Source organism: Pelophylax lessonae (genome assembly GCF_965119305.1).
Source record: "Pelophylax lessonae genome assembly, chromosome: 3".
Lineage (NCBI taxonomy): Eukaryota > Metazoa > Chordata > Amphibia > Anura > Ranidae > Pelophylax > Pelophylax lessonae.
Genome location: NC_138770.1, coordinates 197,449,473 through 197,475,577, shown reverse-complemented (window position 1 = coordinate 197,475,577; position 26,105 = coordinate 197,449,473). Strand labels below are relative to the sequence as shown.

The following is a 26,105-nucleotide window of genomic DNA, read 5'->3' as shown; positions in this document are numbered from 1 at the left end:
CGCACCGGTGGAAGTGATCGAAACTCGATCCTGTATCCTCACCGTATGACCTCGCGAACCCCTTAGTCTGGGGTTCTGGCAAGCCATGGATCCGGAAACCGGTGAAGACCTCCTCCCACCCCAGAGATGGGTAGGGGCGCATCAGGCTGTATTTTTCAGGCTTGGCTGAGCCGGACTTTTTGTTTAGCCGACCAGCGCCCTTTGAAACCCCTCTAAAGGGGCTTTGGAGGGTTTCGCCTTATCGCCCGCCCTCGCGGAACGAACAACTCATTATGAGCAGAAAGGGAAGGTCCTCGTTGGTTACGAGGTCCTCTTTAACCTAACAGTCTGTGGCAAGACAGCAGGTGGTACCGTCTATCCTTTAAAGAGGGATTCCTCAAACGGATAGCGCCTAGCCATGCGTTAGGAAATAACAGGGGTTCGTTTCAAAACGACCCCATTTGGGTAAAGGAAAATCCTTCGCCCTTTTGGTAGGCTAACAAGTACCAAAAAGGAATTTCAGTCTCAGCTACCTCTGCCGGTGTAACCTCAAGACTAAAGGTTTCCCGGACGGACACAACTAGTGCATCCACCACTCTTGTGCTATGGCGGAGGCAGAAACGTTCTCCTCACTGCTGCGGAGACATTACCTGAGACAACAGCCCCATAAGAGGGACCTGCAGCTGCATTGACCAGCTCCGAATCCGTATCTGAAGTATCAGATAAACAATAGGGGTAGGCGGGGGTAGCTTCTTGACCCCCGTCCCTGACAGGCCACCTCCACCCGGGATACCAAAGACTCCAAAACTGCCGATAATGCATTAAAAACAAGTGGGGTACTGGAGGGTCCTGCGGCCACCTTGAGGGGATCAGGTGGGGATACCTATGCGGCAGGGTCAATTATTATACAAGACACTTGCCAGCGACAAAAAATGACAAAGTAAAAAACTTTTTTTTTTTTGTGTCCCCCAGTCGCAACAGCGCCCCCTCAGTGTTACCTGCCTTTTTGGACCCCACAGAGAGAGAGAGAGAGAGAGAGAGACCCCAAGGCTCATCCCTGATGCACAGAAGTTTTCATCAGCTTGCTCAGTGCTGTCCTGTTACAGACAGGAAGTCTTTGGCCCTATTTCCTGGGTAAAGGAGGCGGCTCCGCCCCTTAACACGCCTACCGGCACCTCCCCCTGGCTCCACAAGGTGTTTGGTCACCTCAAACATGGCCGCCCCCATGCTGGAGACACGAGGCTACGCCAATATGGCGGCCTCGTGTGCTCTGCAAGAAAATGGCGGCGGCCTGTTAGGATAGCGGCGGCTTAGCAGCGGCCTGCGGGATGCTGTATTCGGCCTAGCGGCCTGCGGGAGTGCATCGGCCCCCCAAACTTCACCCTGGATGGTGATCAGCCTGGCCGGCGGTACCGGACTCTGGCGGGCCGCATGCGGTCCGTGCCTGCTCTTGCTGGAGGAATGCGATCTGTACTGCAGTTATACATGCATAGACATCGCCCTGTGAACACCTCTGACAGGTAGGATACCTTATGCTACTACAGTAATATTCTAGTACTGCCACTGACTTCAGTCATCTTTACAGTTTTGAAATGACATTAGATTGTCAGCTCCCAAACCAAGCCTCCTGGTTTCTTGTTCACAAAAATCACACTCAAATAGGGGGATCTGTGACATGTTATAGGATAGAGGGGAGACCCATCCTTACCATTTCAGAGAGGGGCCCGCGTTCACCACAAAACCCGTCAGGGGGAAAAGGGGGAACATACTACTCACCATACCGGAACCAGGCGGGCGCCAACTCCTGACAGTACCCCTCTCCACCAGGGTGGGAGGGCTGTCGACCAATACGGACGCCGTGACTCATGGTCATTGGCGTTTAAGCGAGACGTTTAACTCGCAGGGTCAGTCCCCGTCCAGTGGGACTATGTCGCGGCCGACCCAGCGCGGAGCTATGGCCTGCACGCGCTCGTAGGCTGAACTGGGGTGACCACTGGATCTCAACATCCAGCCCGTCGCCCAGTTCCAGCTTTCTTGCTTGAAGATCTCACAGGAACACTGAAGAAAAAAAGCTGTCTAAAAATCTTCTAAGAAAAAAATCCTGCCAGGACCGAAGATCCTAGCAAGGTATCTAGGTCCTTACTCCTAACTAGACAGAAAAAAACTGATTTGCTGTAGCAGGAAGTGAGAGGATATACCCTCTGGGACTGCCCCTAGGGTGTGGCCAGAACGTTTTCTTTCCTGTCTAGTCCTACTCCTGTAGAGGGCAGTATAACCCGAGTTGTTATTAATCAACGAAGACTACGTCTGTCAATGAGCGACAGAGAAAAAAAGTTTACTTCCAGGCTGCACCGAAAGGGATGTCTTGACGTCGCTCTGTTCCTTCAAGACCATAAAAGAGATTTAAGATAATCTACTCTTTAAATTGCCTCTGGGACTAGCTGGTCGCACCATCAAATCGTTTCTCGGACGAGCAGGCGGAAACTGTAAGCCCCAGAAACACTGGCGAGCGACGGGAGGGGGGCCCATGAGCCACTCAGAAGGCTTTCATTTAAAAGCCAGTGTTTCTGGGCCTTACAGTTTCCGCTTGCTCGTCTGAGAAACGATTAGATGGTGCAAGAAGAGAACCAGCTTTCAGACCACCAAGGTTCACAAACCGCAGATGGCAAAAAAAGCCAAAGCAGAGCTATTACTGATGATCTTAATAGAGAGGAGGAGGATCTTTAAACCAGAGGGCTCTGCTTGACAAGAGGTCATGTAAGAGATCCCAGCAAGTTACAAGAAAAGCCATTTCAGTTCATAGGGTGTGCGCTAAGGAGATGGGGAGAGGATATACCAGGTCAAACAGATAGAAAGACATTTAGGATGAGGAATAAGAACTGAGGTTCCTTATCAGTCCATCAGGTGAAAATGACTTAGCAGAAGATTACAGAGTAGGAAGGAAGTGACCTGCATGGGTCAGAGAATAATGTATGAATCCAACTAAGAGGTTGGGATGTGCCTTCATATGCATGAGTAGAGATATTAGGAAAGCAATGGGTAAGGCTGGAGAGCAGGTGTAAGCTGGAGATGAGTGTTGAGCAAGGCAGGCAAGTGTTGAAGCCGCTATAGAACGTAGATGGAAAGGAAAGGCAACCACCTAAAGGAAAATACTAAAAGGGGTTGATTTGACAATCAGACTTTGGAACAGGGTCGGAACACTGAAAGCCAGTGAGGAAAATGCTATGGTAGTAAGGATTTGTACAGGGGCTACAAGAATGCCATGCTAAAGAAGGATTTCCTTTAGTGGCCATAGCCTTTGGAATAGATCCCACATAGTTGAAGTAAACTCTGCCTTAGGCTGCATTGCACATGTCTTTAGGGGAGCCTATATCACAAGGCTGGTGCGGTGTCAGTTAGACCTTGCTGCAGAACAGGTGAACCACCATCAACTTTGGTTAAACTTAGAACTACCTCTGGACCTGCGGTGGACTCATTGCCATCTCAAGTGTTCCTAAACACCTGTAATCATTTATTGCAAGGTGATGGCCTTCCCCTGTTGGGTACACATGGAATAAATGTTGATTAAGGGAGTTCAGCATGTTTGGTATGAGGGAAATGCAATAACCCAGGCTCAAACTGAGTTCAGATGGCTGTCTCTGACGAATCTGGCAACAAGCGAGATGGCAAATGATCAGTTTGCATTGTCTTCAAAAAATAGCAGCTGGAAGCATGCAATTAGGAGTCGTATAAGCACTGCGTCACTAACCCGAGAGAAGCTTCCAGTAGAAACGTGAAAAAAAAAAACATGTAAACACTATAAGAATGTTATTTAATAGTGAGACAATAAGTTATGGGAAGACCAGTTTAAAAATCCCCCCACACGTGCCTTTTTAGCAGTTTGCATGCATGGCGTTGCAGTATTTCTTGTAGGATAAGTATGTAGTGTTTACTACAGAACCATCAAGACCTGTAAAAGCCAGGAACAACTATTTAGAAGAGTGCAGGAAAACCTTTTCTTACCTTGTCCACGTCATTCATCTCTTTCGGGGGTTCAAGCTTTGCCCATCACAGTGGGCATATCTTTGAAGGGTTCTTCAGGGCTTGAGTGCAATAGGAATGCACCATAGCCCTGGACTTCCGATGCACCCTGCGGCTAACTACACCATGTTCCAAGGCAAGCACTGAATACAGGATACAGGGCCCAAAGCGAACATTACAGGCCATAAGTGTGGCTTGTTCTGTTCCGTGCAGCTGCTTCAACTGTCTGTAGAATAGTCCCCTGATGCCCCCAAGTCCCCAGGGGATCCTTTCATGAAGTCACGTGGGTGTGACGCAACGCTTTGGGTGTGAACGGAGCAGAGGCATACCAGAAGTGACGCGGATATACGAGCTTGCCGCTCGAGGAGTAAATAGTACTTTTTTAAAAAAGCGTGTAGTAAATGAGCTGTTTTTAACCTAATATATTACAATGATATCACACTATGGGGAGCCTGTTTTATATTTCCCACTAATACCAACTAAACTGGGAGCGGCTCCTAGGACCACTACAAAAGGAGATACCACCTACCTTAAAGTTCCACCAACCTGATAGACCTAGAGGCAGAAAGAGACACGCCAATCGCCAGAAAAGGTTTTATATATATGTAGTTACCTTACAGCAGTAAGGCGAGAGGAAATCCGGTCATCACAACATGTCAAGTGACACTTGACAAAGGAGTGCGCATGCTCCACCACGGCATGTTGCGCATGCTCCGAAACATGTTGTGATGACCGGATACGCCCACTAATGCCCGGACTGCCCGTGACGTCAGACGCTGCCGGCCGCCGCCACCACAGCTCTCTGCATCTCCTCAGCTGTCCCGACTCGGAAGCCACCTGAGATCAGCCTCGGACTCCTCCCGGACGAACGGACCGCACCAGGACACAGAGAAGGCGTCCAGCCACCTGACCATCCCACGGAGGGCACCACAGTGTTTGCTTTTATTCAATCCCAGATGTGAGTTATCCAATCCTGCTTGTTCTTAACCATTAAAACCTTTTTACACTGCACTCCAGTGGCGCTTCTTCCCTCATCTCTTATGTACACATCGAGCCGCTTCGTTCAGCCGGATAGCAGCCTTGAGTGCTGCCCAGCAACTCCCCCCCCCCCCTTTATCCACCCGGACCAGTGGATTTTTACTCCCCACCCCCCTCCCCTCTGCACCGAGGCCAGCCTAACATTATCCATCACAGGCACTGGAATCTTTTACCCCATCCCAAGGCTCCTCTAGCGTGCAGCCCCTTTATGTGCCAGTATCTTATTGACTCCCACCTGACTGCCAGCCCCCATTATCTGCCACAACAGAGAGTTGCACCCCCTGTGAGCGCCGATTTACATACTTTCTATCACCATGGCCACCAGGGATGGCAATCAGGGCTCAGAGAGCCTGCCAGTGGTGCCCTCCCTATCAGTGCTGCCCACCAATGCCATCTATCAGTGCTGCCCACCAGTGCCCATTATTGCCATCTATCAGTGCCGCCCACCAGTGCCCATTATTGCCCACCAATGCTACCTATCAGTGCCGCCGATCAGTGCCACCTATCAGTGCCCATCAGCGCTGCCCAACAGTGCCCACCAATGCTGCATATCAGTGCTACCCATCAGTGCTGCATATCAGTGCTACCTATCAGTGCCCATCAGTGCTGCATATTAGTGCCACCCCATCAGTGTCTCCTCATCAGTGCCTGTCAGTGCAGCACCATCAGTGCAGGAAAAAACGTATCTATTTACCAAATTTTATAACCTAAACAAAAAAAAAATTTTTGGTCTTTTTTTTATTTGTGCACCAAAAAAGAAAAAAACCTTGCGGTGATCAAATACCACCAAAAGAAAGTTCTATTTTTGGGGAAAAAATGACACAAATTTGGTTTAGGTACAGTGTTGCATGACCGCGCAATTATCATTCAAAATGCAACAGCGCTAAAAGCTGAAAATTGGTCTGGGAAGGAAGGGGGTTTAAGTGCCCAGTATTGAGGTAAACAGCAGTATTGATCTACACTAACAGCGCAGCCCCAACACTACACCACCCACCCCAGAACAGTGTCACCATACCAGGGCAGCCAGCTGATCACATGTAAACAGACTTGCCAGTTATTTTATCTGTGTGAGGGAAAGGGTGCCAATAACCAGCAAACCTGTCAGCAGACTGTTTACACTGATCATCAGTGTCCTGATTATCAGTGCAGCCACCTAAGTGCCCATCAGTGCAGAAGAAAAATTACTTATTTGCAAAATGTTATACCCGAAAATTTTTTGGTTTTAAAATGTTAATTTTTTTTTTTTAAGCGTGTTTAGCAAAAAATAAAAAACCCAGTGGTGATTAAACACCACCAAAACAAAAACAAAATTTCATATGGGTACAGTGTTGCATGACCGCACAATTGTCGAAGTGCCACAGCACTGAAAGCTTAAAATTGGCCTGGGCAGAAGTGCTTAAGGTGCTCCATGGTTTTCGGGACCCTCTATGCAGCTAGTCTCCGAAAGTCTCACACATGTGGTATCCTCATAATCAGGACAAGTAGAAGAATATGTTCTGAGGTGTAATTGTAAGCATAGCTGTGCTGTGTGTGAGGAAAAAAAAAATGTTAAAATGACAACTTTGAGGAAAAAAAATTTAGTTAAATTCTTCATTTTCCAAAAATTGTTGCAAAAAACTTACAACTGCAAAGAAAGAAACTCATCATGCTCGTTACTAAATAACTTGGGAGAAGGGGAAGTGAGAATTTAGATGAGGTGCGGACCATACAGTGGATATATAGTAAATATATTTGATATACATACACAAGAAGAATCATAACACGGTACAGTAAGGAGAATGATATTGAGAGCAGATTTTATTTTATAGCCTTACCAACAAATTATAAAACAAATATTACATGATTGTTATGTTGTAAATTATACTTCATGATTAATGTTCCACCCATTTATTAAAACCTGTGCATATAGGTTTGACTAAATCATGCAACATTTAGAACATATGGGTGTGAGGTTAGGAGCGAAATTTATAATATAACTCATTGAACAATATCACGTCAAGTCTTAATTAGAAAAATTAATGTATAATATATAAAATCAAAAACATAGAAACGCATAGATTGAATAGGAAATTGCATCCAGAAGAGCCTTTTGAATTCCATTTCTCATTCAAACTATGTGTTTCTAGGTTTGATTTTATATATTATACATGCATTTTTCAAATTATGAATTGACATATTGCACATGGAGATACAGTATATTACAAATCAGCTCCTAACCTCACACCTATACGTTCTAGTATGGCGTGATTTAGTTGAACCCATATGCACAGGTTTTTTTTAAATGGGTTAAATGGCTGTAATCATGAAGTATAATTTACATTATAATGATGTACTTTTGGTTTTATAATTTGTTGATGAGGCTATTAAAAAAAATCTGCTCTCAACAATACTATTCTCTTTACTGTACTTTTATGATTTTACTTGTGTATGTATATCAAATATATTTACTATATATCCACTGCATGGTCCGCACCTCATTTAAATGAGGTACATGTGCGTAGGGCCATTGTGCCTCCATTCCTTTGTATAATAGCAGAAAGGGAAGTGGGACTTTACCCACCTATGGACCGGAAGATTTTACCCCCTTAATGACCAGGCTATTTTTTGCAATACGACATTGTACCCAAATAAAATGTATCTTTTTTTCCACAAAATAGATCTTTCTTTTGGTAATATTTGATCACTTGTGCCAATTTTTTTTTTTTTTGCGCTATAAAAAAATTTAAAAATCCATTTTTTTCATAATTTTAGGCCAATATGCATTCTGCTACATATTTTTTGGTAGAAAAAAAAAATCCCAATAAGTGTACACTGATTGGATTGCGCAAAATTTTTCACATCTATAAAACTAGGGGAAAGATTTGTGTAATTTTTATTTATTTTTACTAGTAATGGCTGCTATCAGCGATTTTTAGCAGATCGGACACCTGGCATTGACACATTTGGGGGGACCAGTGACATTACTAAAGTAGCTAGTGCTAAAAAGATGCATTGTTACTGTACTGAGACTGGCAGGGAAGGGGTTAATACCAGGGGCGATCAAAGGGTTAAATGTCTGCCCGGCGGACATCGCATCTGCTGAACCTGCTGAATGGCTCCTCCTATGGCCAATCAGGGCATGCCCCCGCTAGCTGTCTCATGAAGCAATGTACATGTACGTAATTTTGAGGGACAGAGCCCATCTGCTGCAGTATAACTACAGCGATTAGTCGGCAAGTGGTTAAAGTCCCAAATTTCTCCCTTCTAGTACTAAATAACTTGGAGTGTTTACTTTCAAAAGAAGGCTTTTTTTTTTGGTGGGGAATTACTGCTCTGGCAGAGGAGCTATCTGAACATCAGGGTTGAAAAATTTCATAAAGATATATATATATATATATATATATATATATACACACAAATAAAGATATACATATATATATATATATATATATACACAGAGATATAGATATACATATTATATATATATATATATATATATATATACACACACACACACAAACACCGTAACTTGTAGACTTAACTTTCATAATAATATACACTCACCGGCCACTTTATTAGGTACACCTATTTGCTGGGTAACACAAACTGCTAAACAGCCACTCACATGGCAGCAACTCAATGTATTTAGGCATCTAGATGTGACAACTTGCTGAAGTTCAAACCGAGCATTAGAATGGGGAAGAAAGGGGATTTAAGGGACTTTGAATGTGGCATGGTTGTTGGTGGCAGACAGACTGGTCTGAGTATTTCAAAAACTGCTGATTTACTGGGATTTTCACGCACAACCATCTCTAAAGTTTAGATAGAATGGTCTGAAAAAGAGATAATATCCAGTGAGTGGATAAAAATGGTTGAAAATGCCTTGTTGATGTCAGAGGAGAATAAGCAGACTCGTTTGAGATGATAGAAATTCAACAGCAACTTAAATAACTACGTTACAACCAAGATATGCAGAATACCATCCCTGAACGCACAACACATCAAACCTTGAAGCAGATGGGCTACAGCAGCAGACCACCACACAGGGTGCCCCTCCTGTCAGTTAAGAACAGGAAGCTGAGGCTACAATTCCCACAGGCTCACCAGAATTGGACAATAAAAGATTGAAAAATGTTGCCTGGTCTGAGGAGTCTCGATTTCAGCTGCAATATTCAGATGGTAGGGTCAGAATGTGGCATAAACACCACAAAAGAATGGATCAATCCTGCCTTGTATCAAAGGTTCAGGCTGGTGGAGGTGGTGTAATGGTGTGGGGGTTATTTTCTTGGCACACTTTGGGCCCCTTAGTACTAACTGAGCATTGTTTAAATGCCACAGCCTACCAGAGTATTGTTGCAGACCATGTCTATCCCTAAATGACTACAGTGTACCCATGATGGCTACATGCAGCAGGATAATGCACCATGTCACAGCTCAAATCATCTCAGCTTCTAGAACATGACAATGAGGTCACTGTACTCAAATGGCCTCCACAGTCACCATATCTCAATCCAATAGAGCACCTTTGGCATCTGGTGGAAAGGGAGATTTGCATCATGGATGCAAATCTGCAGCAACTGCGCGATGCTATCATGTCAATATGGACCAAAATCTCTGAGGAACGTTTCCAACACCTTGCTGAACCTATGCCATGAAGAATTAGGGCAGTTCTGAAGGCGAAAGGGGGTCCTACCCGGTACTAGCAAGGTGTACCTAATAAAGTGGAAGGTTGGTATTATGAAAATAATATAAATGGGTTTGATTTTTTATGAAAGAAATGTAGCAGAGAATGTTTTGGCCTAAATTTATAAACAAAGATTACCTAAAACATTTTAAAACAGATACTAAAGCCTCATTCACATGGACGTGCCACTGCATACCTCATGTGAGGGCTACATTTGCACGCACATGGATACACAAGTATTCCGTGCGTCTTCAAGCACACAGGTCCATTTATGTCAATTAGGAGGAGCTGCTCCCAATTTCACAGCTGTGTGGGTGTATGGCCTTCACTATCTGCATTCGGGGTGTGCACCCACATGGATTTCAAAATGGCAGCAGGGGCCATGTCAAGGCAGTCGCCTTGTGCCAACTGACATGAATGGGAGTGCCTGCATGTGTTCTGTGCATCCCCGTGTGGGCAAACCCTGTCCTCTTGAGGTGTACATTGTAGTGCGCCTGTGTAAACAAGGCCTAAGTCCCCGTTCACATTAGGTCGCTCCGACTTGGCGACCTGTGAAGTTGCGTGCGACTTGCACGGACTTCACATGATGGAAGTCAATGCAAGTCGCCTCCAGGTCGCCCTGAAGTAGTATAGGACCCTTGTGTCGCTCCTATTAGAACGGCTCCTGTACTACACAGTGGGAGCGACGGTGCACGACTTGTCAGGCTGACCAAGTCGGCTGACAAGTCGTACCAGTGTGCATGGAGCCTAAAACTAAAGTTTTTTTTTTTTCTCTAAATTTTCAGTCTTTTTTTTCCTTTATATAGTAAAAAGCCTAATTAAAAAATAAATAAAACAGCGGTAATTAAAAACCTCCACAAGAAAGCTCGGTCTTTAAAAAAATTATATAAAATTAATTTTGGGTACAGTGTTGCACGATCGAGTACTTGCCAGTGAAAATATCACAGTGCTAAAAATGTTCAATTTTGTAACAAATAGTGGGGTCATATCGACAATCGCTTTTTTAACCACAGTGGAGAGACAATTTAAAAGAGCAGGATGTTAAACGTTTCCTGAAGAAACTAATTTCTAACCATATAATTCCACATACAGAAGCATATTATTTGGGACAAATGAATTGTAATGTATGTAATTCTTTAAAACTGCCATATTTTATAAACATACCATAGTACACAAGGCCATGGTTTTAGGCTTTCAAACAATCAGAGCATTTTTTATTAATATTTATATGAATCTGTCCATTTTATGAGATGTTTCCCAAGGCACCATGTAATTTTGCACTGATAAAAGGTGACCAATAAGGAAACTTTAAAAGTTTTCCAAATGCCATGATCCTTTTTTTTTTTTTTTTTGGTAACTGTGGGGCCTCATTGCTATATCTTGTACTCAATTAGCTTGCAATCTTTGCCCAGATGATTATTGAAACAATCATATGTATAATATTGGTGGGAAAGTAACATGGGGATCCAATTCTATGTGATCTTTGAGACTACTGATGTAGCATCAGTTTGAGATTGTGGGTCTATAGGTGAATTGAATTTAGACAGCCAGTCTCTTGTGTGACTAGCTGTCGTTGGCAGCCTAACTTCATTCCTTCGGTTGATGCCACTGCGCGTGCCTCGCTACGCATGCATACACCATCGCCGCATGCGCAGTGTAGATGGAGTGGCGTCAGATGGGAATTGGCTATGGGTGGGGGTGGCTGGCCAGTGGACAGGGCTGTTCTAGCCCAATGCATGCTCTTGCCCTTCCTACTATGGAATCACAGGCCGACAGGTTGCAGATTGATGACGTCACTGATTGTGGCGCCGAGGAGACATAGAAAAAGGTGTATTGGCTGGTATGGTGGCTGATGGCCAAGGACATTGCTGGATGGTGGCAGATGCGAACACTACTGCCAGTCTAGGGATGTTTCATAGGTGTGCAAGTCTTGGTGTGTGGAGATGTCATGGCTGCATATGTCTGCTGAACAACCTATCTTGTTGTCTTTTTGATACCTATGTGCATATAATCATGGGTAAACATTTTAAGTTGTGGTATAATACTTCCTTACTACTACACCACATCTTGAATAATGCCCGTTTTTGATGCTTTTACCCCAAATGTGTTTTAGGTTGGCTATTGTCGGTTTATAGTTCTTGTTAGAGTTGGCTTTAGATAATATCACCTTCTCATCCCTCCTACACTTATCTTTCGGGTTAGGTAATATTTTATGGGATAACTAACCTAGGGTAGCCAATAGAGTACCCCAATATTATTACACTGTTTTTGGTCCTTTAGAAGGTCTGCCTGGTTTTAGCCAAGTATACATTATATCCTGCACCTTGTCGACTGTGCTTGTAAAAGTCATTCGGCCATCATTACTGAAGCTCTCCAGTGATTATGCAAGTCATGTTATGGGGACTGCATGCTATGGTTTGAAACATACAAGACTCATGTACAAATGTATTTCTAAGTTTCTTATTATTTTAGAATAGGATATAGCTCTTTGCTGCCAAGGTAAAAAGGTCCTGGGAAGCACCTTATTGTGAAATGCGTCGTCAACCTTAGATGTTGAGCAGAGACAATTTATTAAGATATATCACCCATATGTATTATGAGAGCACATTTCATGTGAAATTGATTTTGTAAAAAAAACTTGGTTTTATATTGACATATGGCTATTCTTTTTCATTCTGGTACCAGTAAAGTCCTACAAAACGTTTCCCTTCCTCTGTGGGATATATGTGCTTTGCTATTTTGGCAGTTGATAGAAAATACATAAAGTCAGCAAACATACATACTTTTAAACAGCATTAAAAATGAATCAGCTGTGAGAATTGTAGCACATTAGATTGTGACATTCTTTGCTGTAAAGTAATAGAATTTAAAGCAGAGATCCGGCCACAAAATTATTATTTTTTTTGATAAAAAGTCAGGGCTAGTGCATTTCAGTTATGATAGCCTCTGAACTGTCCCCGGGTTCACCTACCTTTTAGAAGAAATACTTACCTTGAAAATGTCTTGTCTAGCACTGCCATCTCAGGTGTGGGCAGCTGAAGCCAGAGTGTGCTCTTCGGTGATGTCAGAGTCCCAGAATGCTCTGCTCGTCACTTCCGGTGCAGGCGCGTCATCCCTGCACAGCTTTTGGGCATGCCCAGATGCTCTTCAGCAGGGAATAACGCGCCTGAACCGAAGTGATGAGCAGGGACGGTGCATGCGCATTGACTCTTGGGGGCAATGACGTTTGGCTCCCAGGAGTCAATGCAAGCAGGAAGAGACGGCGCGGGCCGCGGCCGAAGAGGGAGGAAGAGGAAGTAAGGTAAGTATATTTTCTTTAATAACAAGTAAATAAAATAAAAAATTTAAATTATCCAATTCTTTTTCAGCGACAGTACAGCAAGCGGATTGTGTAAAGTTGATTTTGAGGCTGGAACTCCGCTTTAAACATAGCGAATTGCATTAAAAATGTTAGTGCAAGCCTAATAGGTTTACAAGGTTCTTAACTGCATACTTGTATGAAAGCAAAAGAGGTCACTTGCAGGGCCATAGGAAGAAATATGCCTATCACAAATATAAACCAAAGTCTTCAAAGTGCAATGTTAGCCATAGCTTATATCCAATAACCACTACCGTCTTATTGGAGGTTTACAGGTACCCGTTTATCTGGGAAGATTGGCGTTTCCTCCTTCTTCAAGTTTCTTAAATTCTTATATGCCTAGTCTAAAAGCACTCTTCAGCACACACACAGTTAACAGTACAAACTGTGCTGTTGACTCATTGGTGGGTACAAGGAAACAGACTCATTGGTAGGTACAAGAAAACAGGCCATTGGTAAGACTCCTGACCGGCGTCAGTGTGGGGTTAGTAGCCACAGCGGGCGAATGGCCAGTGCCAGGATGAAAGGCGCCCTGTTACATTATACAAAGGAAACCTTGTCCGAGTCTTGCGCAGACCCAACCCTGTGTCCAGCCACAAATGTTACATCAACTTATTTACAGAAAATCATAGATATGTAACACATAGGTGTATGTCCACATCTAAATGTGTCCAAAAAGCTCTTAATGTTCTAGGTCAATATTTTATAAACTTGTCTCAGGCTGGAGATTACCTTAAACAGTCATTTTCTGTGACATAATGAAAAAACATTAAATAGAGGTCATTGAACCAGCTAAAGATTGCTAAGAACCAGTAATCCATACCGTCAAATTCTTGCTGAAAAAGTTAGAAACTTAGCAGCATGAAGATGCCTGTAGGAAAAGATTACCAAATGTTAATATACACCCTTTTATATTACCTGTAAGAAAAGCAGGGAGTAAAATTCCAGTAAAAAGCAGCAGCAGCGCAAGCTGTGGGGTCCTCGTGCAAGGCATGTCTGTCTCTGGCCGGGAAGATGTAGACTGAGAGGTGAGACGTTAGGGAGACCTTGCAGCCTCTGGGTTAACAAAGGTGTCTCTGTCCAGTAAGGATGGAAATGTTTAGCTGAGGATCAAGAGAGAAATACATACACAACCCAGACACCTCACACTCCCCTCATATCCCTCCTACTCCATCACGTCAGGAACCAGAACCACCCAGCAAAATTCCTTCTCCAAAACCATCCCAAAAAAGAAGTGTACTGTCCTTATTTCTTTTTTTCAGTACAGTTGTAGAAAATACTCTATTAATACATTTTCATATGATTGTAGCCAATCATGTTGGAATTGGCACCCTCAATGTTTAAATGGCACAAAGTAAAATATATCAAAATGTTCTCCATGTGAAGGATTCAATATTATGGAATACAAAACTTTTTAATGTTCTAGAACTTTAATTAGGTCTAAAATTTCATTTTCAATAGTTTCATAAATATATAAAATGGGATTTTTGTACTTAACGTAAAATTCATTTCTCTGAGTTCATCGACGAACACAGCGCTCCATAAATCATAACTACTTGGTTATATTCCCTCCTCCAAGAGCAGGACTAGGCAGAACAAAACCACCTAGCTACGCCCATGGACCATCCTCAGCTTGGTAAATAACCCCCTCTCTGCTCTAGGTAATCCGTTTAGTAGAAAACATTAGAAGTATCAGAACTCCATAGAGGGATGGGTGCTGTGTCCATAGATGAACTCAGAGAAATGGATTTTACAGTAAGTACAAAAATCCCATTTTCTTTGGTTCATCGACTGACACAGCTCTCCATAAATCATGCCAAATCAAGCAGTGCCAAAAGAAAAATGAGGGGTGGGGAAAATAACCCAAGGCTAAACATAAGAGCCCTTAACCAGAACACAGGAGCCTTAAATGGGTCACAGGAGCCCCGTCTGAAAAATAGAAGTTAAAAAAAAAAAAAAAACACACACCTCTCAAGAGGGAACAGCCCCTCCTAAACAGCGGCTTGCAAAACTTTGATGCCAAAAAATCTACCTTATAGAATTTTGTGAAGGTATGCACCGAAGACCAAGTGGCCCCCTTGCAAACTTGCGATATTGATACTGGATGACGGAAGGCCCAAGAAGCACTCAGCAACCAAGTAAAATGCGCCATGACAGGGAAAAGTGGAACCTGACCTTTAATGGGATAGGCCTGAGTCGACGTCTGTCTGATCCATCTGGTAGCCGAAGAAGCGGTCAGCCCTTTTCTTGGTCCGTCCATAACCAGAAAAAGTGGGTTTGACCTTCGAAAAGACTCAGTAGCTGCCAGATACACCCGAATCCCATGAACCATATCCAAGGTATGCAAAGCAAATTCCTTGGGATGAGATGGCTTGGGACACAAGGAAGGCAACACAATGTCCTCATTCAAATGGAAGCCAGAGACAACTTTGGGCAGGAATGATGGACAGGGATGAAGAACCACTTTATTCTTATGGACCACTAAATAGGGACTGCGACAGGATAATGCCACCAATTCCGATACCCTGCGGGCCGAGGTAATACCTGCCAAGAATGTCACCTTCTGGGATAATGTAGGCAAGGATTCTCCTGAATATTCTCAAATGGAGGTTTCTGGAGAACCAAAAGTACTACATTTAAATCCCATGGAGGCAAAAGAGACCGTACAGGTGGAGCCACATGTCAAACCCCCTGAATGAAGGTACAAACTAAAGAGTGCGTGGCTAGGGGTCACTGAAAGAAGATTAAAAGCGGAGTTCCACCCTGGGAAAGTTTTGTTTAATAAAAATACCCCCGGGACAGTCAGGGCTAGTGCATTCCACAATGGCTAGCCTCTGATCTGTCCCGGGTTGCACTTACCTTTTAGAAGAAATACTTACCTTGAAAATGTATTGTCCAGCGCTGCCATCTCAGGTGTGGGCAGCTTGAAGCCAGCGCGATCCTCTTCTGTGTCCTCTTTCGTCTTCTTCGGTCCCACGATGCACTGCACCGGCCTCGCCATCACTTCCGGTGCCGCAGCGTCATCCCTGCACAGCTTCTGGGCATGCCAAGAAGCTGTTTAGCAAGGTATTACGGCGTCTGCACCGGAACTGATGTCGGGGCCGGTGCAGGCACATTGATTCCTGGGAGCGATGACGTTCAGCTCCCAGGAATCATTGCAAGCCAGGAAGTGACGAATTGCCGTGGCCGCTGAAGGGAGGAAGAGGAAGTAAGGTAAGTATATTTTCTTCTAAACAAGGCAAGTAAAAAAAAAAAAAATTGTGATTATCCATTTGTTTTTCAGGTGACCCGGAGAAGATGGAGGCAAGTATAATTTTAGGGTGGAACTCCGCTTTAAAAATCAAAAACAACTGCGCTAAGAATTCAAGTTAAATTGAATGTGAAATGTGTGTTAGTGAAAGCAGCTAAAACACTTGATCTTATAGAAATGAAAACCAATATATGCAATAGTGTAGCGCTAACATCAACAATGTTGACTACAAAAATGATATACTGTATAGTACATACAAAGATTATAATAAATATATGCAAATAACATGTGCATAGCAGAAAACTGAATTTTTGTAAAATCTTACCTGTAAAATTACTTTCTCTGAGTCCTCCGACAGTCATCACTATTGGGTATTGACTTCCGCTCCGCAGGAGTAGCTAGGCATAAGACTTAGTCAGAAGAACAAAGGCATTTGCATATACACACCCATGGGGGCTGTCCCACTGGTCAATACCCCCCTGCAGTGACCACTCCCAACTCAGTTTGGTAGCATAGCAGTAGGCAATAAGAACACAAGCCCAAAAGAGGGGCGGGGGCGGCGACTGTCTGAGGACTCAGAGAAAGGGATTTTACAAAAATTTCATTTTCTCTTACGTCCTCCGGCAGTCGCCGCCTCCTCTAAGTCATCACTATTTGGATGTCCCAAAGCAGTGTAGACATGAGGGGTGGGAGACGCAACCGTAGAAAAGGCAACGCAGTACACACATCAGAGAAAGGAACCTTACACGCATAGTAAGAGAACCTTCTGGGCCACAGAAAAAAAGGCTCAACAGGAGCAACAGCCCAGGAAAGCAAATACCAACAGCCAGAGACCCACAAAAAAACACAAGGGTCCTTCATGGCACTGCCGCACTGAGAACTTTGCGGCCAAAGGAGGCATCAGCTGATGCCAGAACATCTACCTTGTAGAATTTGGAAAAGGTGTGCACCGACCACCAAGTCGCAGCCTTGCACACCTGGGCCACTGAGGCACGATGCCCATAGACCCAGGACGCACTCACAGATCTGGTAGAGTGCGCCTTAACAGGGAAGGGTGGAACCCGTTCCTTCAAAGCATAAGCCTGTTCAATGGTCTGTCTGATCCATTTGACAATAGTTGCTGCAGACGCAGCCATGCCCTTCTGAGGTCCCTCAGGAAGGACAAAGAGGGAATCCGATTTCCGAAAGGATTCCGTAGACGACAGGTAAACCCCGATCGCCCTGACCACATCCAAGGAATGCAAAGCAACCTCCTTAGGATGCTTAGGCTTCGTACAAAGTGAAGGCAGGACAATGTCCTCATTAAGGTGGAACTCAGAGATCACCTTAGGAAGAAAAGACGGGTGTGGCCGCAAGACCACCTTATCCTTGTGAATTACCAAGTAAGGAGAGCGGCAAGACAACGCCGCCAGTTCTGACACTCTGCGAGCTGAAGTGATCGCCACTAAAAAGGCAATCTTGGACAGCAGAGGCAACAATATCTCCCGAATGTTCTCACAAGGAGCACGCTGTAACACGGACAGAACCAAGTTCAAGTCCCATGGAGGTAAAGGCTCCTTCCTGGCAGGAGCCAAATGTCGCACACCTTGACTGAAGGTGCGAATCAAAGAATGAGACGCCACAGGGCGTTGGAAAAGAATGGCCAGTGCAGACACCTGGCCCTTTATTGTGGCCAGCGCCAGGCGCTGGTCCACTCCAGGCTGGAGGAAAGCCAACACTCTCGACACCGAGTAAGAGCGAGGGGAGAACCCCCTGGACTCACACCAGGCGAAATAAGCTTTCCAGGTACGGTAATAGATTTTACCAGATGAGGTCTTCCTAGCCTTGATCAGAGTAGGAATGACCTCAGGGGAGAGACCCCTGTCCCTCAAGACCTGGGTCTCAACAGCCAGGCCGTTAAAGCAGGATGGAAGATCGGTCCCTGAGACAGTAGATCTTCTCGCATCGGCAAGCGCCACGGAGGTGCCACTGCCAGGTGAACAACGTCGGCGTACCAGGACCGGCGTGGCCAGTCCGGCGCCACCAGAATCACCAGGTGCGGTTCCAAGGCTAACCTGCGGAGGAACCTGGACAACAACTGAATCGGAGGAATGGCATACATCAGACGATACTGATGCCAAGGGGCCACCAACGCATCCGAGGCGTCCGCCAAAGGATCGCGCATTCTTGCCACGAACCTTTCCACCTTTTGGTTTAGCCGAGATGCGAACAGATCCACGTCCGGGGATCCCCACTTCGCACACAGCATTTGGAAGACCTCCGGGTGCAGGGACCATTCCCCCTGGTCCAGGGTCTGGCAACTCAGATAGTCGGCCTGACAATTCTCCACACCCAGAATGTTACCTGCTGAACATGAGTCTCGGCCCAAGACAGAATGTCGGTCACCTCCCGGGCCCTTCTGGTGCCCCCTTGGTGGTTGATGTAAGCCACCGCGGTAGCATTGTCCATCTGTACCCGAACAGGACGGCCCCGAAGTCGATCCGACCACTGGAAGAGACAGAGCTTGATCGCCCGCAATTCCAGCACATTGATCGGAAGGGATGATTCCTCCCCCGACCAAGTGCCCTGGGCAGACAGGTTGCCCAGGACTCCACCCCAGCCCGACAGGCTGGCATCCGTGGTAATTACTGTCCACAGTAACGGACGGAAGGACTTGCCTTCCGACAACCGCCGGGGATTGGAGCCACCACAGAAGATCCATTCTGGTCCGGCGACTCAATTAGACACTCAGATCCAGGGACTGAGGTAGTCTGTCCCACCTGGCCAGGATCTCCGCTTTGAGAGACCGAGTGTGAAACTGAGCAAACGGAATTGCCTCGAAGGCCGAAACCATCAACCCCAGGCCCAGCATACAGGTTCTGAGTGACGAGGACGGATTGTCCCTGAGGGACCTGATCTCGTCCTGCAAGGTCTGGAGTTTGTCCTCCGGCAAGAACACCTTTGCCTGAGCAGAATCCAGGATCATTCCCAGATAGGGAAGACGAACCGATGGAGAAGTCGCCTTCTGTACGTTGATGGTCCATCCGAACTCCTGGAGCGTCTGTACTGTGGTGGACAGATCGCGTAGTAGGTCCTGGCTGACACTCAACCTTAGTAGATTGTCCAGATACCCCAAGACCACAATGCTCCAAGCCCTTAGCAGGCCCAGAACCGATGCCAGCACTTTGGTAAAGACCCTTGGAGCCGAAGCGAGACCGAAAGGTAACGCCACAAACTGATAGTGGTCCTCCGCTATTGCGAACCGAAAGTACCTCTGGTGACCCTCGAAAATGGGAATGTGTAGGTACGCATCCTTCAGGTCTAGAGGCCAGGAACTCCCCCGGACTCAGGGAGGCCACCACCGAACGAAGAGATTCCATACGGAACTTTCGAACGGGCACGAAGCTGTTCAGTGCTTTCAGGTCCAGAATAGGACGCACTTTGCCCTCCTTTCTGGGCACAGTAAACAGATTGGAAAAAAACCCCCGAAACCTGTCCCGATGAGGCACCGGGACAATCACCCGCTGGGCAAGGAGGTCCTGTACCGCTTGATGCAGGTACTGCAGACGCCCTGGAGGCAAATGAAGATATGAGGGAAAAAAACTGTCCGCCGGCCGGGAAAGGAATTCGATTTTGTACCCAGATCGAATGATTTCCTGAACCCACCTTTGCGGAATTCGGAGCAGCCAAGGTTGGAGGAAACCACGCAAACGCCCCCCACCCCTGAAACGGGTGAGGGCACCCCTTCTGGCAGAGGCGGGTTGACCCGCCGAGCCGTCATTGCCGGACTTCTGCTTGCCTGCCCAGGGCTTCTTCTGGCTACCTTGGCCCTTGAAGGGCTTGCCCTTGGATTGGTTTCGAAAGGCACGAAAGGACCCCTGAGTGGATCGAGAAGTAGAACCCCCGCTTGCCACGAAAGGACTTGTTCTTCGGGTTCTGGGGCAGCAAGGTGCTCTTGCCCCCCGTGACGCCTTTCACCAAGGTATCCAATGCCTCGCCAAAAAGACGAGAACCAGCATAGGGAAAATCAGCAACTGTTTTCCGAGACGACTGGTCAGCAGACCAGCTCTTCAGCCAGATCAGTCGGCGGTTAAGCACCGCAACACTAGAGAGGCGCGCTACCAAAGGGGCCTCATTTAAGGCCGCATCACACAAATACATGACCCCTTGGTGAATTTGATCCACCATGGCCAGCCTGGCAGGTGGAACAGAATCAGACACGAGGTTGCTCCTAAGCACCTTAGTCCAATCAGCCACCGCCTGAGCCACCAGAGCGGACGCAAAAACAGGTTTGAGCAAGGAACCCGCCACCGTGTAGGAACGTCGGGCTAGAGACTCAGTCTGTCCGTGGGATCCCGAAAAACCGGGGTCTCCTCAGTAGGGATCAAGGTAGCCTTGTTCAACACGGCCACAGTGTGATCCAGCTGTGGAGGCACACACCATCGTGATTCCGTAGCCGGTGCAAAAGGATAAATGGATTTTTGTAAAATCTTACCGTAAAATCCTTTTCTCTTAGCTCATTGACAGACGTAGTCCTCGGTGATACAGCACCTTCGGGTTATGTTGCCTCCACAGGAGCAGGACTAGACAGGAAATTAAAATGCTCTGGCCACACCCTAGGGGCAGTCCCAGAGGGTATATCCTCTCTCTCTCTGCCTCAGCAAATCAGTTATGTCAAAAAGCAGTCTTTAGAGATTTTAACCCAACCCAACTCCAAAACAGAGGGGCGGGGACTACGTCTGTCAATGAGCTAAGAGAAAAGGATTTTACGGTAAGATTTTACAAAAATCCATTTTTCTCTATCGCTCATTGACAGACGTAGTCCTCGGTGATACAGCACCTTCGGGACGTCCCAGAGCAGTATCACAAATGAGGGGTGGGAAAATGGAAATCAAATCCCAATCTAGAAGGCCCAACCGGTGCCAACTAGAAGTTTACAATGCTCATCCTTAATGATGAGACTCAACAAAAAATAAATTTTTCAAACAGAAAAAAACTCTCGAGGTAGACCACCGGTCTCCTCAAATTGCGGCCTGCAAAACCTTGCGGCCAAATGAGGCATCCGCCGATGCAGTCACATCAATTTTATAGAATTTTGTAAAGGTATGTACCGACGACCAGGTGGCCGCCTTACATACCTGGACCACTGACGCCTGATGGCGAAAGGCCCAGGAAGTACTGAGCGCTCGAGTGGAGTGCGCCCTAACAGGGAACGGAGGACTCTGACCCTTAATAGAATAAGCCTGTACCACCGTCTGTCTAATCCATTTGGCAATGGTCGCGGCAGATGCAGGCAAACCCTTTCTGGGGCCATCCGTGATCACAAAAAGTGAATCCGTCTTACGGAATGATTCCGTAGCTTTCAGGTATACTCTGATTGCCCGAACCACATCCAAGGAATGCAACACATGTTCCCGATGATGCTTGGGCTGAGGACACAAGGAAGGTAGTACAATATCTTCATTCAGATGAAAATCTGAAACCACCTTAGGAAGAAAGGATGGCTTAGGATGAAGTACTACCTTATCCCTATGAATCACTAGGTATGGGGACTGGCATGATAATGCAGCCAGTTCTGACACCCTGCGAGCAGAAGTGATAGCCACCAAGAAGGCCACCTTCTGGGATAAAGTAAACAAGGGAATCTCCCTGATGTTTTCAAAGGGAGGTTTCTGTAGAACCGACAAAACTAAATTAAGATCCCAGGGCGGTAAGGGCACGCGGACTGGTGGAGCCAGGTGCCGCACCCCCTGGATGAAATTCCGCACCAAGGACTTGGTAGCTAAAGGTTTCTGAAAGAAGATTGCTAATGCTGAAACTTGACCCTTGATGGTGCTCAAGGCTAGCTTCTGCTCAACCCCTTGTTGCAAAAAAGCCAATATTCGAGTCACCGAATAGGTACGTGGAGGAAATCCTAAAGATTCGCACCACGCAATATAAGTCTTCCATGTGTGATAATAGACCTTGCTGGAAGTCGCTTTCCTTGCTTTAATAAGGGTAGGAATGACTGAAGCTGACAAACCTCTGTCCTTCAGTACTTGGGTCTCAATGGCCAGGCCATTAAAACCAGCGACTGTAAAGCACGATGGTAAATTGGTCCTTGAGACCACAGACACTCCCTGAGACGAAGTTCCCACGGAACGTCTGCGACTAGCCTGTCCAAGTTGGCCAGGCCGGCTTGACGAGGCCAGCCTAGAATTTCTAGGACCACTGGTGCTGACTGGATCTGAACCAGGCGTCCCTAGAGCTATCTGGCCCCGACCATCCGAGAAAGTCTGGTCGTTTTCTGTTCCCACACATTTATCAGATACCTGATTGCTATCAGGAAGGGTGATCTTTTCTGGTTGAACCTCAGGGACCGAAGTTACCCGGCTAGAGGCTTCTTGGCCTGTCTGGTCAACCAGATCCGATTCCTGTGGGGAATTGAGACTAATCTTAGGAAAAGGTAAAGGAAAAGATCTATTCAGGGAACGGTGACTACCGCTCCCTGTAGTACTTAAATGTTGGAAGGGAAGAATCGCACCGGTAGTAGTAGTTGATGGACAGTAAGGAGTGATAAATATATGAAAAATTAAAATCCTATAAATACACTCACCCTGCGCTAAAATCAATAAGAAGGCACAAGAATAAAATCAATAATAACGACTTGACGTCAAAGCAGCTGCTATAAAGGATAAGATCAACTACAAAAAGGTGTCCGATAATATTAAGAAGCAAAATAATATATTCAAACACTAGCAGCGCTAAATAAACAAACTAAGGAATAAAATCCAAAGTCCTTAAATGGGTATTTCCAGGTCATGTGGTGAGTTGGTTAGACGCAATCCTTTTATCACAGGGAGGGTGTGAGGGGTCCTGGCCGTAGCACCTGATTTCCACCACCACTTTGTGCTCCCCCCCCTATTCTTAAAACTCACCAGAGAATGGTGAATCAAGATCCTTCAAGGAATTCCACCACTAGATTCCAACATTGGACACTGGACCACTTTTCCTCTATTTGGCTGTACAATCTCCTCCGTTGCCAACAAAACATGTAAGTGAACAAGAGTGGGGCGACAATAGTGTAATTCCGCCAATAACGTTTATTAAACACTAAAAACAACCAAAAGTAGCCCCGCTCCCCTCAGGATGTCTACTTACAGGAAATAATGAATAGTGAAGGCATTGAGTAAAATATAATGTAAATTCCGCTGGATCCCTCTGTACCAAACCTTGTGCAATCTGGAGAGGGCTCCGGCGTATATGTAGATGTCCTTATGCGACCGCGCACGACGGCTCTGACGCGTTTCGTCCTCCGACTTCCACAGAGAGCCCGTGTGCGCGGCGCGGTCGTAAGCTATTTATAAATGTCAAGTAGCGGGGCTACTTTTGGTTGTTTTTAGTGTTTAATAAACGTTATTGGCGGAATTACACTATTGTCGCCCCACTCTTGTTCACTTACATGTTTTGTTGGCAACGGAGGAGATTGTACAGCCAAATAGAGGAAAAGTGGTCCAGTGTCCAATGTTGGAATCTAGTGGTGGAATTCCTTGAAGGATCTTGATTCACCATTCTCTGGTGAGTTTTAAGAATAGGGGGGGGAGCACAAAGTGGTGGTGGAAATCAGGTGCTACGGCCAGGACCCCTCACACCCTCCCTGTGATAAAAGGATTGCGTCTAACCAACTCACCACATGACCTGGAAATACCCATTTAAGGACTTTGGATTTTATTCCTTAGTTTGTTTATTTAGCGCTGCTAGTGTTTGAATATATTATTTTGCTTCTTAATATTATCGGACACCTTTTTGTAGTAGTAGTTGATGCTCGATCTAATGTCCTGAATACCGGTGAAAACGTCCCCCCACCCTCAAACCGGGTGGGGGCGCACCTTCAGGCTGTGTACTCCTTTGCTTCGGGTTTGGCTGAGTTGGTCCTCTGTTTGTCCGACCAGCCTTTCTTGAACCCTCCTGGAGGAGTCTTGCCTTTCCCGCTTGTTCCAGCCGGGCGTGCGAACCCTTTATGGGCGGTAAAGAAAGGTCCTCGCTTGTTGCGAGGTCCCTTAGCTTTAGCAGCCTGTGGCAAAAAAGTGCTCTTGCCCCCAGTGGCATCCTTAATGATTTCATCTAGAGTGGCCCCAAATAGACGATTCCCCTGAAAGGGGAGATTTGTCAAGGTCTTTTTGGAACCTAGGTCAGCTGACCAGCATTTTAACCACAGCACACGTCTGAGGATTACCGCTGACATAGATGCATGCCCTAATAGGGGAGTAGTGTCCAAGGCTGCGTCACAGATAAACTGTAGCCCTTGTATAATCTGTTCCATCAAATCAGATGTTTCCTGGGGAATATCTTTTCCCCTAAGGTCTTGGCGTACCAATCTCGCCCATTCCGTAAGTGTCTGGGAAACTAGACCAATAACAATTACTGGTCTAAATGCTGACCCTATCAGAGAGAAGATGGTGCGGGACTCTGCTTCCATCTTTCGATCCACCGGATCCTTAAAGGACGAAGTGTCCTCCACTGGGATAACCGTGGCTTTATTCAGCCTGGAAATAGGTGGATCCACCACTGGTGGTACCGTCCATTTCTTAATGATGGATTCCTCAAACGGATAGCGTCTAGCAATACGCTTGGAAATAGTAAAGGTACGTTTCGAATGCTCCCATTCTCCTTTAATCTTATTACCAAAACACTTGGGTACAGGAAAAACCTTCACCGTTTTGATGGGCTTGTTAGTACCAAAAGGAATCTCTGTATCAGTTGCTTCTGCCGGTAAAACCTCAAGTTTTAAGGTTTCCTGCACTGCCACAACTAGTGTGTCCACCAATGCTTCTTCCTGAATTATAGCGGGAGAAGAAACGTCCTCCTCACTGTCTGAGGGAGCTTTACCTGAGGTAACAGCCCTTGCAGAGGGACCTGCAACTGCAGTGACCATCTCTAAATCTGAGTCAGAGGTGTCAGATAATATAGGGGTAGGCGGGGGTCGCTTCCTTGACCCTCGTCCCTGACAGGCCGCCTCCACCCGAGCCACCATAGACTCCAAAATTGCTGTAAATGCCTCTACACTCTGTGCACCGGCGGGTCCCGTGGCCCCCTCGAGGGAAACAGGTGGGGGAATTTGTGTGGCAGGGTCCATGATTATTCCAGTAACTTCCCGGATAATATAATTCAAAAATAAAAAACTTTTTTTTTTTTTTTTTTCACAGACCCCCAGCACCACAAAAGCCCCTTAGTGTTACCTGCTAGGGATCCCTATCGATCGAGAGAGAGAGATAGACCCCCAGGCTCACCACTTGATGCTCAGAGTTTAACTGCAACAGGTTACAGCGCTGTCTTGACAAACAGGAAGTCTTTTGGCTGGCTGCCCAGGAAGAAAGGAGGCGGCTCCGCCCCTCTGCACGCCTTCCGGCGCCTCCCCTAGCTCCACGAGGTGTTTGGATCACCTCAAACATGGCCGCCCCCATGCTGGAGACACGAGGCTACGCCAAAATGGCGGCTCGTGCAATCCAGCAAAAAAAATGGCGGCGGCCTGTACCGAATAGCGGTGTGCTGCAGGGCACACAACACTATCTCTGCATGGGGATTTTTGGCGTGGTTGGCGGTACTGGCCCTGGCGGACCTCATGGCCGTTAGGAAGGCCTGCTATAGCTGGAGATTTGACTAGGAAGGCAGTCTACATGTCCGTGGCTTCTGACTGGTAGGTACCTTATACTTATCACAGTAAGATTCCCAGACTGCCACTGATTACAATCTTTTAAACATGTATACAATTAGATTGTTAGCTCCCAAACCAAGCCTCCTGGCTTTTTGCACATAAAATCACACTCAAAGTAGGGGGA

The 26,105-nt window shown here is 46.1% G+C and overlaps 1 protein-coding gene across 1 annotated transcript in view; it reads right to left on the bottom strand.

The window, feature by feature from the left end:
- SNORC (secondary ossification center associated regulator of chondrocyte maturation) overlaps nt 1-14,427 on the bottom strand; it is a 61,435-nt gene extending 47,008 nt beyond the window's left edge. The window contains exon 1 of the mRNA XM_082251279.1: nt 13,977-14,427. Coding sequence (XP_082107405.1) covers nt 13,977-14,052 — 76 coding nt within the window. The 5' untranslated portion in view covers nt 14,053-14,427. The remainder of the gene's footprint in view (nt 1-13,976) is intronic.
- Between the last annotated feature and the right edge of the window lie 11,678 nt (nt 14,428-26,105).